General features: G+C 66.3%; 1 protein-coding gene across 1 annotated transcript in view; it reads left to right on the forward strand.

Annotated features, from left to right (window-relative positions):
* The first annotated feature begins 554 nt into the window (after positions 1-554).
* LOC142365256 (MAP kinase-interacting serine/threonine-protein kinase 2-like) overlaps positions 555-12,135 on the forward strand; it is a 44,600-nt gene continuing 33,019 nt past the window's right edge. The window contains exons 1-13 of the mRNA XM_075445905.1: positions 555-602; positions 2,677-2,715; positions 2,809-2,956; positions 3,104-3,201; positions 4,196-4,275; positions 4,802-4,875; positions 4,965-5,069; positions 5,400-5,455; positions 5,607-5,702; positions 7,213-7,413; positions 7,507-7,671; positions 7,780-7,823; positions 8,093-8,296. Coding sequence (XP_075302020.1) covers positions 555-602; positions 2,677-2,715; positions 2,809-2,956; positions 3,104-3,201; positions 4,196-4,275; positions 4,802-4,875; positions 4,965-5,069; positions 5,400-5,455; positions 5,607-5,702; positions 7,213-7,413; positions 7,507-7,671; positions 7,780-7,823; positions 8,093-8,296 — 1,358 coding nt within the window. The remainder of the gene's footprint in view (positions 603-2,676; positions 2,716-2,808; positions 2,957-3,103; positions 3,202-4,195; positions 4,276-4,801; positions 4,876-4,964; positions 5,070-5,399; positions 5,456-5,606; positions 5,703-7,212; positions 7,414-7,506; positions 7,672-7,779; positions 7,824-8,092; positions 8,297-12,135) is intronic.

The following is a 12,135-nucleotide window of genomic DNA, read 5'->3' on the forward strand; positions in this document are numbered from 1 at the left end:
CTGAGCACCGCCCCGCTCGTGACATGTGTGGGCTGTGGGGAGGGGGGAACCCGGGGGATGTCTGTGGGGCTCCCCGCACCCCGCCCGGTGCAGCCAGGGGGGGGCTGTGGGGGTCCCCGCCCCTGGGCGCAGCGTGGGGAGTGGGGTGGGGGTGTGTCCCCGTGGGAGGGCGGAGCCGCCGCCATAAAGCTGCGGGGGGGGGGGGGCGGGGGCACGTCCCCTCCCGGCGGTGCGGAGCGATGCGGAGCGGAGCGGGCTGTGGTACCCCCGGCAGCAGCGGCTCTGCGGGGCCGGTGAGCGGTGGGGGGGTTTTGGGACCAGGGGGGCTCCGTGCGGGCCCCGTGCGGGCCGCAGCCCCCTGACACCCGCCCCCCCGGGCTCCTCTCTCCACAGGTCTCGGCCCACCCCCGGCCCCCTCCCGATGGCTCTGCCCCCGCCTCCGCATCCCTCCCCCCCCTCCCGGTTTATTTTCCTGTTTTTGTTGGTTGCTTGGTTGGGTTTTTTCCTACCCCGCACCCCTCCCTTGTTTCTCCCTCCCCCCCCCCCGCAGCAAGATGGTGCAGAAGGAATCTGAGATCCCCGGTTTCCACCGCTCCTTCAAGGTAAGGGGGTGCTCCCCACCCCCGTGATGCTCCGGGGGGTGTAGGGGGTTGGGGTGCTCCGGGGCGGGACGGGAGGGTGCGGGTTGGGGTGCGGGTCTGTGGCGGTTGGATCCCATGCCCGGGGGGGGGGGGGGGGGGCACAGACACACATCAGCGACCTCCCCCCTTACCCCCCCCCCCCCGAGGAGGGAGGGGAGCGCTCACGGTGCTGCCACCCAACCCAGGCCGCAGGACCCCCATGTCCCGCTGGCCTGGGGGTCAGGGTGCTCCCCGAGGGGGAGTCAGACACCCCCCCCACACCCCCCCCCGCAGCAAGGCTTTGCTCACCCCGCTGCAGCTCTCACGGGTTTCCCCCGTGGGGTGGGTCAGCGGGTGAGCTGCATGTTCCCCCCCCCCCAGCTGCACTCATTCACCGCACGTCTGCGAGCAGGGGGTGGGGGGCTGCCGGGCCCAGCCTGGGACCTGTTGTGCGAGGGCCAGATCCTGGCAGGGGGGCTGTGGCCGGGGCACCAGGACCCCCGTCCCTCCCGGCCACTGTCACGCGAGGGGGGTGCGAGGGGGGGGTCTGGGTCCCCCAAACGCTCTCGTCAGCCGGGCACCTTCGTGGGAGCTTTGTTTAGTTTGGCTCCCGGGGCTGCGAGGGATGCAGGGACCTCACCCGAAACCTGCCCGGCTTATTTTAGCTGACACCTAATCCTGCTCTGAGGACTTCTGGCTGGGGTTTGGGCCCCCCCCTCCATCCCCCCCTCCATCCCCCCCTACATTCCCCCACCCCGGGTGGTTGGGGACCAGGATGGGGGGGACACGGGGGACACCTCGGATGCGCTGCCGGAGCCGCCGCGCAGCGTCTGCCCTGTGTGTCCCATCCCCCAAACCTTTTGTGCGCCGGTGCTGCGGCAGCGGGCAGGGCCCCCTGTCCCCCGTGTACACCCCTGGTGCCCCCCTGGGAGGCCTCATCCTGCCCGTGGTGCAGGGACTTGGGCCCGAGCCGCTCATCCCCGCCATGACATGGGGGCCTTGGGGGGGCTGGAGGGTGACACCGCACTCCGCAAACCCTGATACTGACTTTTTTTAGGGGGGTGGGGGGGGAATCTGGCCAAACGCTGCGCAGGAGCGTTTTCAGGCATCAGGAGTGGTGCTTGGTTGGGGGAGATGCTCGTGGCATCCCTGCACCGCGATGGGGACCCCCCGGCCCCTCGAGAGCCGCCCCGGCAGCAAACAGGCGCTTTCGGGCTGTTTCTGGTGGCGGTGGCCGGGGCTGGCTGCTCCCGCGCCGCGCTGGGGCTGGCAGCCGGCCCGGGCACCGGGGCACCGGGGCGGGTTGGGGAACGCCGCCGGGAGCTGCTGCCTCCACCCAAACAGATTTCGTAACCCCGCGGAGGACGGGGCCCTTTCGCCTCGCGGCCGGGTGCCCCCGGCACTGCCCCGTCCCGCGGTGGGGTGGCTCGGGGGGGGCTGAAGTTCCCCATGTCCCCTTTGGGGTGCTGGGGGCGGAGGCGCTGGGTTTGGGGTGGGGGAGGCAGTGGTTCCCACACCCATCACCCATGCGGGGTGCAGGGAGGGTTGGGAGCAGGGCCCGATCCTACCAGGTCACGGGCATCACGCAGCCACGGGCACGGCGCTCACCGGAGCGGCGCTGAGTGGGCTCCGGCCCCCCGTGACCTTGCGGGGAGGCGGGAGGACGCGGTGCGGTGGCTCCGGAGCCCGTCCTGCCCTGTGGCTCTTCTTCCTCCCCCCCTCGCTGTAGTTCAGGTCAGGGTGGATGTTCGGGGCTGGGTTGGTACGCGCAGCCCCAGTCCCTCTCATCATCGCCCGCGTGCCGGCCTGGGGCTGCTGGCGCAGAGGCATGACCCCGCGGCAACATCCCCGGCAGGAGACGTGGTCAAACCCTTCCTCCTCCTCCTCCTCCTCCTCCTCTTCCTCCGGCTCTGCTGCATCCCTCTGGCAGCAGTGCCGTGAGCCGGTGCCCTGCACGAGCAGAGCGTGTGCCAAGGCCAGCGGCGTGCCTGGACCGGGCGGGCGGCGGCGGCTGGTCCAGCGGCTGCCGTCTCACTCGTGTTCTTGGCCCTTGCAGGAACAAAACCCCTCCGAGCTGGCGTTTGACCTGGAGCCCGTCTTCGAGTGCCCTGGACCTCGGGATGTCGGCCCTCTGCATTCCCTCGAAGGCGTTGGGGGGCTGCCCCGGGGGTGGCGATGCTGGGCGGAGCGCAGGGTGGCTGGGGGTGACTCAGGCCAGTGGCTTTGCTCCGGCGCAGATGTGCCTTTGAGTCAGCCCATCGACATCCCCAGCACCAAGAAAAGGAACAAGAAGCAGCACTGCAGAGCCACCAACAGCTTCTCCGGCAGGTTCGAAGGTGAGCGGGGCTGCCCAGGGACCCCAGGGGTCCCCCCCCCGGGCTGCGGCAGGGCTGGGGCCCTCCTGGTGTCCCCAGGCTCGGGGACAGCCGTGGTGTCCCATGCCACAGTGGGGCCGGCAGCTCAGGCGCCCTCTCTCCTGCCAGATGTTTACTGGCTGTGCGACGAGGTGCTGGGAGAAGGGGCCCAAGGCAGAGTCCAGTCCTGCGTTAACCTCGTCACCAACAAGGAGTACGCAGTGAAGGTAAAGCTCTGCGGCTTGGGGCTGCAGAGCCGGCTCCTGCCCACCCCCTGTCTCAGTTTCCCCTTCTGCCCTCCACACCCTGGGCTCCTGGCTCTCCTGGCTGTGCGGAGCTGGCACAGGACGACGGTTTCACGGGGTAGAGGGGATGGAGAGGGGCAGGAGCGGGGCAGGGCCAGGCCACGCAGGTGGCAACGCTGTCCTCTGCCACCGCCCAGCTGCAGGACCTTGGTCAACCCCCTTAGCCACGCTCCTATCCCTGCAAATTAGAGCAGACGCGAGATTAAATTAACGCTTGCGCCACGTCTAGGGACTTGGGGCAAGCAGGGGCATGTGGTGCGGCAGGGTGGCCAGCCCCCGCTCGCCCCAGGGAGGTCTTCATGCCCCTGTGAACAATAGAGGGGTCAGGGGATGAGCCAGCTGCTTTGGGGTCGGGGATGGTGGTGCCGCGACCCTGCACCTCACAGGCTCCCCAGTCACGGCGTGGGGGGGCTGGGACAGGCCCTGTGTCCAAACGCAAGGGGCACTTGGCTTCCCCTGTTGCCCCGGGGTGCTTTTGGGTGCCCAAGGAGGGAAACTGAGGCAGGGGGAGGGCTGCATGGTGGTTGGGTGTTCAGTGTGCCCCAAAGGGCTGGGGGTCAGTGGGACCACCCAGCTCTCCCCCGCGGGTGGAGACCCCCTGCTCACCCCATGGCACGTCCACCAGGCACCCGCTGTGCCAGCGCCCGGCGGGGCGAAGGGCCGTGCTCTGCTGCCGGGGCGGCTGCGCCGGGGCTCGGCCGCAGAGCTCGCCTTGGCTGCGGGCCCCGGGAGGGAGCGGCTTGGCTGCCGGGAACAGCCTGTTCTGCTGCCTTAACCCCTTCGGGCACCCCCCGCCTGCCTCTGCCCGGCCCCGGGGGTCCCCAGCGCCGGGTGGGTTGGGGCGCGGTGGTTGCCGGCCCCGGTCCCTCCCCAGCAGCGGTGCCTCTCCCTGAGTCTCGCCCGCTTTGCCTTGCAGATCATCAAGAAGCACCAGGGCGACGTCTGCAGCGGGGTCTTACGGGAGGTGGCGATGCTGAATCTGTGCCAGGGACACAGGTACCGCAGGGCAGCCGCCGTCCCCATCCCCCACCGTGGGCACAGGGCGCGGGCTGAGACCGGGCTGACGCTCGAGACACCCATGGGCGGCAGGCAGGCCGCCCTCCTGCGCGGCTCTCCCTCTGCGTGGCCTCGCCGGGAGCATCCCGAGGCGACGTGGAGCCGCTTGCCATGACGACGGGGCCGCGGCGGCCGAGTTGGAGCGGTGCCGAGGGGCGAGCCGAGCTGCCGCTGCGGCGTTCGCCGTCCCGCCGCGGAGAGCTGCTGAGCGGGGCTGTTTCTGGAGCGGGGCGAGCGAGCCAGGAGGGTCTGCGAGCAATTAGGGAGCGGGGCCTGGCGCTGGAAGCCCCTCTCCCCACTGGAATGTGGCCGGGGGCCCCAGCCGCGTGGTTTCAGTCGCTGGAAACCCGATTTTCTCCTCCGTTGGCCCTGCCCCGGGGAGCCGTGCGGGGTGGGGGTCTGCGGGGAGGGGGGGACCCCGCGATCTTTTTAGGGGGATGCCAGGCTGACGCCGCTGTCCCCGCAGGAACATCCTGCAGCTGATCGAGTTCTTCGAGGAGGAGGAGAGGTTTTACCTGGTGCTTGAGAAGATGAGGGGAGGTGAGTGCGGTGCCGGGGCGGGGGGATCGGGGGCGGCAGGAGCCCCCCCAACACCCACGAGCCCCCACTCCGCTCTCGCCCGGCCGCAGGCTCCATGCTGACCCACATCCAACGGAGAAGCCGCTTGAACGAGCTGGAGGCCAGCACGGTGATGCAGGACATCGCCAGCGCCCTGCACTTTTTGCACAGCAGAGGTGAGCCGAGCCACCCCGGGGTGCAGCCGTGTCCCCCCCAGCCAGGGGGTGCTGCCCCCCCCCCTCCTGCCCGGGGAGCAGGGGCCAGTGCCGGCCGCGGGCGCGCAGGGTCAGGCCCGGCTGTGTCGTGTTGTCGCGGTGCGGAGCCTGCTCCTCCGGTTTGGCCGGGACTCGGGGCCAACAGCAATTTGTGCCCTTCGCCATGACGCGGGCGGTGATTTGGGGTGGGGAGGGAGAGGTCCCTGCGCCACCCCCAGACCTTCTGCTGTGGAAATCTTGGAGGGGGGGGGGCAGGCTTTTCCACTCATCGCCTCTTCTCCCCCCTTCCAGGAATTGCTCACAGGGATCTAAAACCGGGAAATATTCTGTGCGAGCGCCCGGACCAGGTGAGCGGGGAGCAGGGGGTGGTGCCGGGGCTGGGGGGGCCCTGGTTCCCTGCGGGGGATGCTGCTGCGGCAGCTGGGGCGCGAACGCGGGGCTGAGGGTACCCAGGGGCTGCTGGGGGGGGTCACTGACCGCTGCTCCCCCCCTCCCCAGGTCTCCCCGGTGAAGATCTGTGACTTCGGCCTGGCAAGTGGCATCAAACTGAAGGGGAATTGCTCCCCCATTTCCACCCCGGAGCTGCTCTCGCCGGTAAGCGTGCAGACCATGGGGCAGGGGGGGTATAATGTTGATTGGGGGGGTCCTGGGGAGGGGGGGGGGTGTGGGTGTTGTGGAATGTCCATGGAGGGGGGAATGTCCCTAGTGGGGCCCCCCCAGGCTTTGGGGCTGCGTGCAGCCCCCCGCTGCTCGTCGTTCCCGTCACTGCAGGACCCCCCTCGGCGGCGGCGGGTGAGATGCAGTTCCGTAACGCGGGGGGGCCGGCTGGCGCAGAGCCCGGGCTGCCGTGAGCCTTAGCAACAGCCGGCCCCAGCGGAGGCAGCTGCGCAGAGGCTGCGCTTTCGGGGAGAAGTGGGTCAGGCGAGGGGCTGGGGGGGCCACCGTGATCCCCCCCACTCCGGTTGTGGGTGAGAGGGGGCTGGGGCTGCTTGCGTGCGGTGCAGCCCCTGCAGGGTGGGCACCCCGAAAGCTTCTGGGGTGCCCCTGCGTTGCAAGGAGCTGTCTCACATTTGGGGGGGGGCACATACCAAGCCTGCCCCCCCCTGCAGAAAGCCCTGCTCCCCTTGTCACCAGCAGCAGGGCCCCCCCCCGCGCAGGTGTTGCCCTGTGCCCCGCTGTTTTCGGGGTGCTCACGGTGTTTCCAGGGTGCTCACGTGCTGGGGGGGGCAGACCCTGGCCCACGCGGGGTGCCCAACAGCAGAGGGGGGGCCAAAACACCCCCGCCCCCCTCGTTCCTCCGCGTTTCCCCTCCCCCAGGGGGAGGACCTGAATTTCTGAGGTGTCCCGAGTTTCCCGTTCTCAGCAGCGGGGGCAGAGGGGGGTGGGTGCTGTGGTCCCTGCCGGGTGGAAGCCCATGCAGGGTGCTGCGGGTTGGGCTTGCGTGGGTGTTTTTCTTCTTCTTGCGGTGGCATCAGCTGCCGAGGCCGGCGAGGCGTCTCGTTTGGAGGCCTCTCGTTATGTTACGGGGTGATTATCTGCTGGCTGCAGCTCTGCTCTCCCCTGGTCACGAGGTGGTGCGGGCTGCGGGTCGGGTCACGTGCGCTGGAAAGCCCCAGAGCCCCGGGAGCCGTGGGGGAACCATGGGGGAACGGGACCGCTGGCTCTCGCCTCGCATCAGCGTTAACTCCTCCGGCACCGGATCCGGCGCCCGCTGCGGCGGCCCTGCCCGCGTCAGGCAGGGGAACAGGCAGAGCCGGCTCCGTCCCCGCCGCCCGCCCGCCATGTCCCGGGCGATGGGACGGACGCTGCCCCGCTGAGCCGGCCCAGTGACGGCAGTGCCGGGGGGCAGTCCGGGGGGGTGTTGCACCCCTTTAGGGTTTTATTTTTTTCGGGGTGGCAGGGCTGTGACATCCCCCGCGTGGCGATGGGAAACCTGGCCGGGATGATCTGCCCTGCCAGGACCAAACCCGGGAAGCGGCCGTGTCTGCACCCTCATTTTGGAGGGGGTAGCCCCTTAGTTCTGGCAGACACCCCCCCCCCTGCCTCTCAGCTCTGCCCCATCGCTCCCCTGTCCTTTGGGGCTCACCCCCGCCTCTCCCCGCAGTGCGGCACCCCCGAGTACATGGCCCCGGAGGTGGTGGACACTTTATACGAGAACGAGGAGACGCCCACCTACGACAAGCGCTGCGACCTGTGGAGCCTGGGCGTCGTCCTGTACTTCATGCTGAGCGGGTACCCCCCCTTCGTGGGCCGCTGCGGCTCCGACTGCGACTGGGACAGCGGCAAGTCGTGCTACACCTGCGAGGTGCGTGGCGGACCCCGGCAGTGCCGAAACCCGCCGCTGGTTTGGCAGCACCCCTCCCAGCTCAGCCCCTTTTTTATTTACCCCCCCACCCAGGAGATGCTCTTGGAGAGCATCCAGGAAGGGAAGTACGAGTTTCCCGACAAGGACTGGGCGCACATCTCCTCTGGGGCCAAAGATCTCATTTCCAGGCTGCTGGTGACAGATGCCAAGAAGCGGCTCAGTGCGGCCCAGGTCCTGGAGCACCCCTGGGTGCAGGGGGTGAGTGCTGCTGCCCCCCCCTACCCCCCCCTCCACTCCCCAGTGCCGGGGTGGGGGGACACCCCATTGCGGGGTGCTCGGCTCTGACCTGGCTGCGTTTCGTTGCAGTGTGCCCTGGATAACACCCTGCTGACCCCCATCATCTTGCAGAGGTGAGCGTGGGTGGCCCTGGGGTGGGGGTGGGGGACACATTCCAGCCCCCCAAATCCTGGCTCCTCTCCCCAGTGAGCTGCTCTCAGCTCTGCTTGGCTGCAGCTCTCGCCATCTGGGCAGCGGTTGCAGCACGTGATTCGGGCTGGAGCCGTGTTTTTGGTGCCTGACCCATCTGGCGTGGCATGCACGCAAGGGGACACCCCGATATTTGCCCCCCAACCTCCCTCCAGCCCCCCGCATCCCACCCTGAGCCGCTTTCTCCCCGCAGGAAGAGCAGTGCCAAAGAGCTCACCTCCTTCGCCGCAGAGGCCGTTGCCGTCAACTGCCAGCTGACATGGTGCGACAAGGATGAGGAAGAGGAGGCGGAGGAGGAAGCACGGCCCGTCACCATCAGTGCTACCTCATGGGCCATGCAGCTCTCCCCCCCCCTGAGTCCAAGCTGGTGGTCAAGCAGCGGCAGAAGTGCAACCTGGTCAAGGCGGTGGCTGCTGGGCAGCACCTGGTAGCCCCCGTGGTCGTGGTGGCTGACCAAGCGTGAGCTGCACCCCTCGGACCTGCTGTACCCCACGTCCCCCCCATCCTCCTTCTTTCTTCCCGCCCCCCCCAGCCCCCACCATTTCTGGCTAGTGACAAGATCAGGACTCGTCCCTGTGGCTGGTTTCCAGGGTTTTGCTGATCTTGTAGGTCTGGGGTTGGGAGGGTTTCTTGAAGATCTGTTTTTTAAGGTATTAAATCATTAAGGTTGCTTCACCCAGGACACACCCCTGACTGACACACGGACTTTTGTTTCCCCGACTCTTGGTTTCTCCTCTGAGGTTTTTTCCTCCCTCCCTGACACCAAAGGACTCTTTGTATCCGCGGCCGCTTTGCCGAGTTCAGCTCATTTCATGCTGTGAACAAAAGGCCCTCGGTCGCGTTTTCGACAACGGGAGTTGCGTTTTAACCTCGTCCCTCCCTTTGGAGCTGCGGGTCTTTCTCCGATGTTGGGGTCGATCCCACAAACCCCCCCTCCCGGGGGTCTGGGAGGCATCTCCCGGGCGCAGGGACCCCCGCCATCCCGTGCTCGGGGGCATCCCCGGCTGCGCTTCGAGGGGCTGCGGCGGGCAGGGAGCAGCTCGGGCCGGGGAGAGACGGTGCCAGCGAGGGAGCAGCTCCCCGTCCCACTGAGCCGCCCTCTCTCCTCGGCAGCCTGCTTTCAGAGTAAGTTGTTCACCCCTTTTTTTTTTTTTTTTTTTTTTGTTTTTTAATTGTTGTTTTTAAACTGCTAGCTGTGCTTTTCTGCAGGGCATGGAGAAATGTCTTCCTTTCCCCCCGCGCTCCGGCCGGTGGCTCCCCGGGGGTAAGGTCAGAGCCGGGGGGATGCTCAGGCGCCTGGGGCCGTGCTCTTGCGCTGGGTCGGGCGTTGCACCCCTGTTTGTGGAAGGGGGGGGCTCACCAGTGGCTGGTGGAGGTGCAGGGCAGGATGAGGTCTCCAGGGCAGCTGGAGCAGCCAGAAAATATTACCCCTGCGGGAATAGCGGGGTGCTCTGTGGGAAGGGAAGGACCCCCCTTTAAAGAGCACTGGGACTTGTTGCAGGGCAGTGTGACCTGGCGTGGCTTCGGGCTGTCCCCGAGGCTGCCGTGGCCGGAGGGTCTGGGGGTGCCGAGGGTGCCGAGTGCCCCAGGATGTGCCGGTGGGCGAGCGGCCGGGCTGGCGGCAGCACCCGAGGGCCACGACACTGGGGAGCAGCTTGGGAAGGGCTCGGGATGCGGGGCCGGAGGGTTTGGGGTCACGGCGGCAGTGCAGGGTGGGACGGGCGGCTGGGGAGAGCTGGGCATGCATGTTCATGTGTGTGCATCCGTGTTCATGTGTGTTCATGCATGGAGTCACGCTTTCCTCGGAGCTTGCTTTGGGGAAGGGAGGGAATGCTCGCGGGGGAGGGCCTGGGGGTGCTGAACTGGGACGAGGCCCTTGGCTGGTTTCTGCGGAGCGGGGCCGGATCCATCCGGGTGAGCCAGCAGCGCCCATGCTGGGGGCCGGGCTGGCCTCCAGCTCGTCCGAACCCCCCCTGGCACCACGCCGGAGGGGCAAAGCCCCGCTGCCTGCCGCGCGTCGTGCCACCGAGCTGCGCCCGCCGCCGCCCCCGCGCCTCACCAGGAGGGAGGGTGCCCCTTCGTTAGCGATCTCCTCTCCCTTCCAGCTGAATGCTTTGAGCTGTATACTCTGAAAAAGCAGCCTCGGCCCATGGCGTGCATAGGGGAAGGCTTTGGGAGCTTGCTGTGAGCCGGGGAAGAGACTCCCCCCAGGTCTTCAGCCGAGGGCAGTCACTGTCTCTGAAAGCAAAACAAAGTTCTCCTTTTTGTTTGAAGACTGCTGACAGCAAAACTATGCAATATCTGTTGTTTTTTGTTTCAGGGAGGTGTGTGTGAGTGAGCTTGGGACATGGTGATCTCGGGTGTTGATGGAGCTTGGGGCAGGGACCGTCTTTTCTGGCCCTTCCCGGCCCTTCTGCCGAGCGGCGTCGGTGGGTTGGGAGGGTGCTCCCCCCAAAACCGCCTCTGCCCTCTCCCCTGGGTGCCCCCGGTCCCACCACACAGGGTGGGGAGGAGCAGGGCAGCGGCGAGGGGAGACCCCCAGCACAGGCACCGCGACACCCCAGAGAAGCCTCCTTTAAAGGAAAAAAAAGAAATCCATCTTGATTGTACATTGTTACTTTTTATAGCTTATTTTGTCTTATCAGTTGTCGATAATTCCTTATTGTCTTATAGTAAGAAATACCGAACGCTGTACAGTACGCGATGCCTTGAGCTGGTGTTGTGGAAGCTGTTGTTAATGCTGCACGCCGCAGCCTTTTTTAAAAAAGAAAAAAGTCTCGGGAAGGGGATGGCAGGGGGAAGTCTCTCCCGTGTTTTTTTGGCCCCAGTGCTGGTGTTGGTAGACTGAATTTCCCTCTCTTCCCGTGCGTAAGGCCAAGCTCTTCCAGAGAGAAATGCGGTACACGCTCTGCCTGCGGCGGGTGCGTGGCCGGGGGGCCGCGTGTTGGGCCGGAGCTCGTCCCCATGGGCGCGTTGCCCACGCGTGGGCATCCTCGGCTGGGTCTTTGCGGCGAGGCGGTGGATGTGCTGGCGAGCATCCGAGCTCTTCGCTGGTCGCTCGGCCCAGGCTTGGCTTTGCGTTGCGGCTCGGGGGGGTCGGTTTTGGACCCGGCGCTCCTGGCGTGGCACTCAGGGTCTGGAGGGGACCTGTGCCGCGGGGCTGGCGAGCTCCTGGCAGCTCCGGCGTGCGGGGCAGGGTCGGCGTCTCTAGAGAAGTTTTAAGGAAGGGAAGGGACCGGCATGGCTGAGCCGAGACCGTCTGGTCAGACCAAAGGGCAAGAGGGAACTGCCCTGGCAGTGGAAGCAGGGACAGGTGTCTTGGGAAGAGTATAGGGATGCTGCCCGGTTGTGCAGGGACGGGGTCAGGAGGGCCAGGGCGTGGCTGGAGCTGAACTTGGCAAGGGATGCACAGAATAACCAGAAGGGCTTCTACAGGTACGTCAGCCAGAAAAGGAAGGTTAAAGAAAGCGTACCCCCCTGATGAACAAGAGTGGTGACCCCGTATCAACAGACGAGGAGACGACTGAGGTACTCAGCAACTTTTTTGGCTCAGTCTTCACTGGCAGCCTCTCTGCTTGCCTGTCCCGAGTCCATGGACTGCAAGACGGGGACCGGAGGGGCAAAGCCCCCCCCACTCTGAGGAAAGGTTCGTGACTACCTGAGGAACATGAACAGACATAAGTCTATGGGACCTGATGAGATGCATCCCAGAGTCCTGAGGAAATTGGCTGCTGTAGTTACCAAGCCACTCTCCATCATATTTGCAAGGTGATGACAATCACATGAAGTCCCTGGTGACTGGAGGATGGGAAACATCGTGCCCTTTTTTGAAAAGGGTAGAAAGGAGGACCCTGGGAACTACTGACCTGTTGGCCTCGCCTCTGTGCCTGGGAAGATCATGGAACAGATCCTCCTAGCAGCTATGCTAAGGCAGGTGGGGTCAGGGAGGTGATTTGAGACAGCCAGCATGGCTTCACCAAGGGCAAGTCCTGTCTCACCAACCTAGTGGTTGGTCTTTCTATGGTGGAGCGACTGCATCAGCGGACAAGGGGATGTCATCTACCTGGGTTTCTGTAAAGCCTTCGACACGGTCCCCCACAACATCCTTCTCTCTAAATCGGGGAGGTATGGATTTGACGGGTAGACCGTTCAGGTAAATAAGGAGTTGGTTGGAAGGTTGCAACCAGAGGGTGGTGGTCAATGGCTCGATGTCCAAATGCACAGTGGTGACAAGTG

This window comes from Opisthocomus hoazin, chromosome 34, assembly GCF_030867145.1.
Source record: "Opisthocomus hoazin isolate bOpiHoa1 chromosome 34, bOpiHoa1.hap1, whole genome shotgun sequence".
NCBI classification, from domain to species: Eukaryota; Metazoa; Chordata; class Aves; order Opisthocomiformes; family Opisthocomidae; genus Opisthocomus; species Opisthocomus hoazin.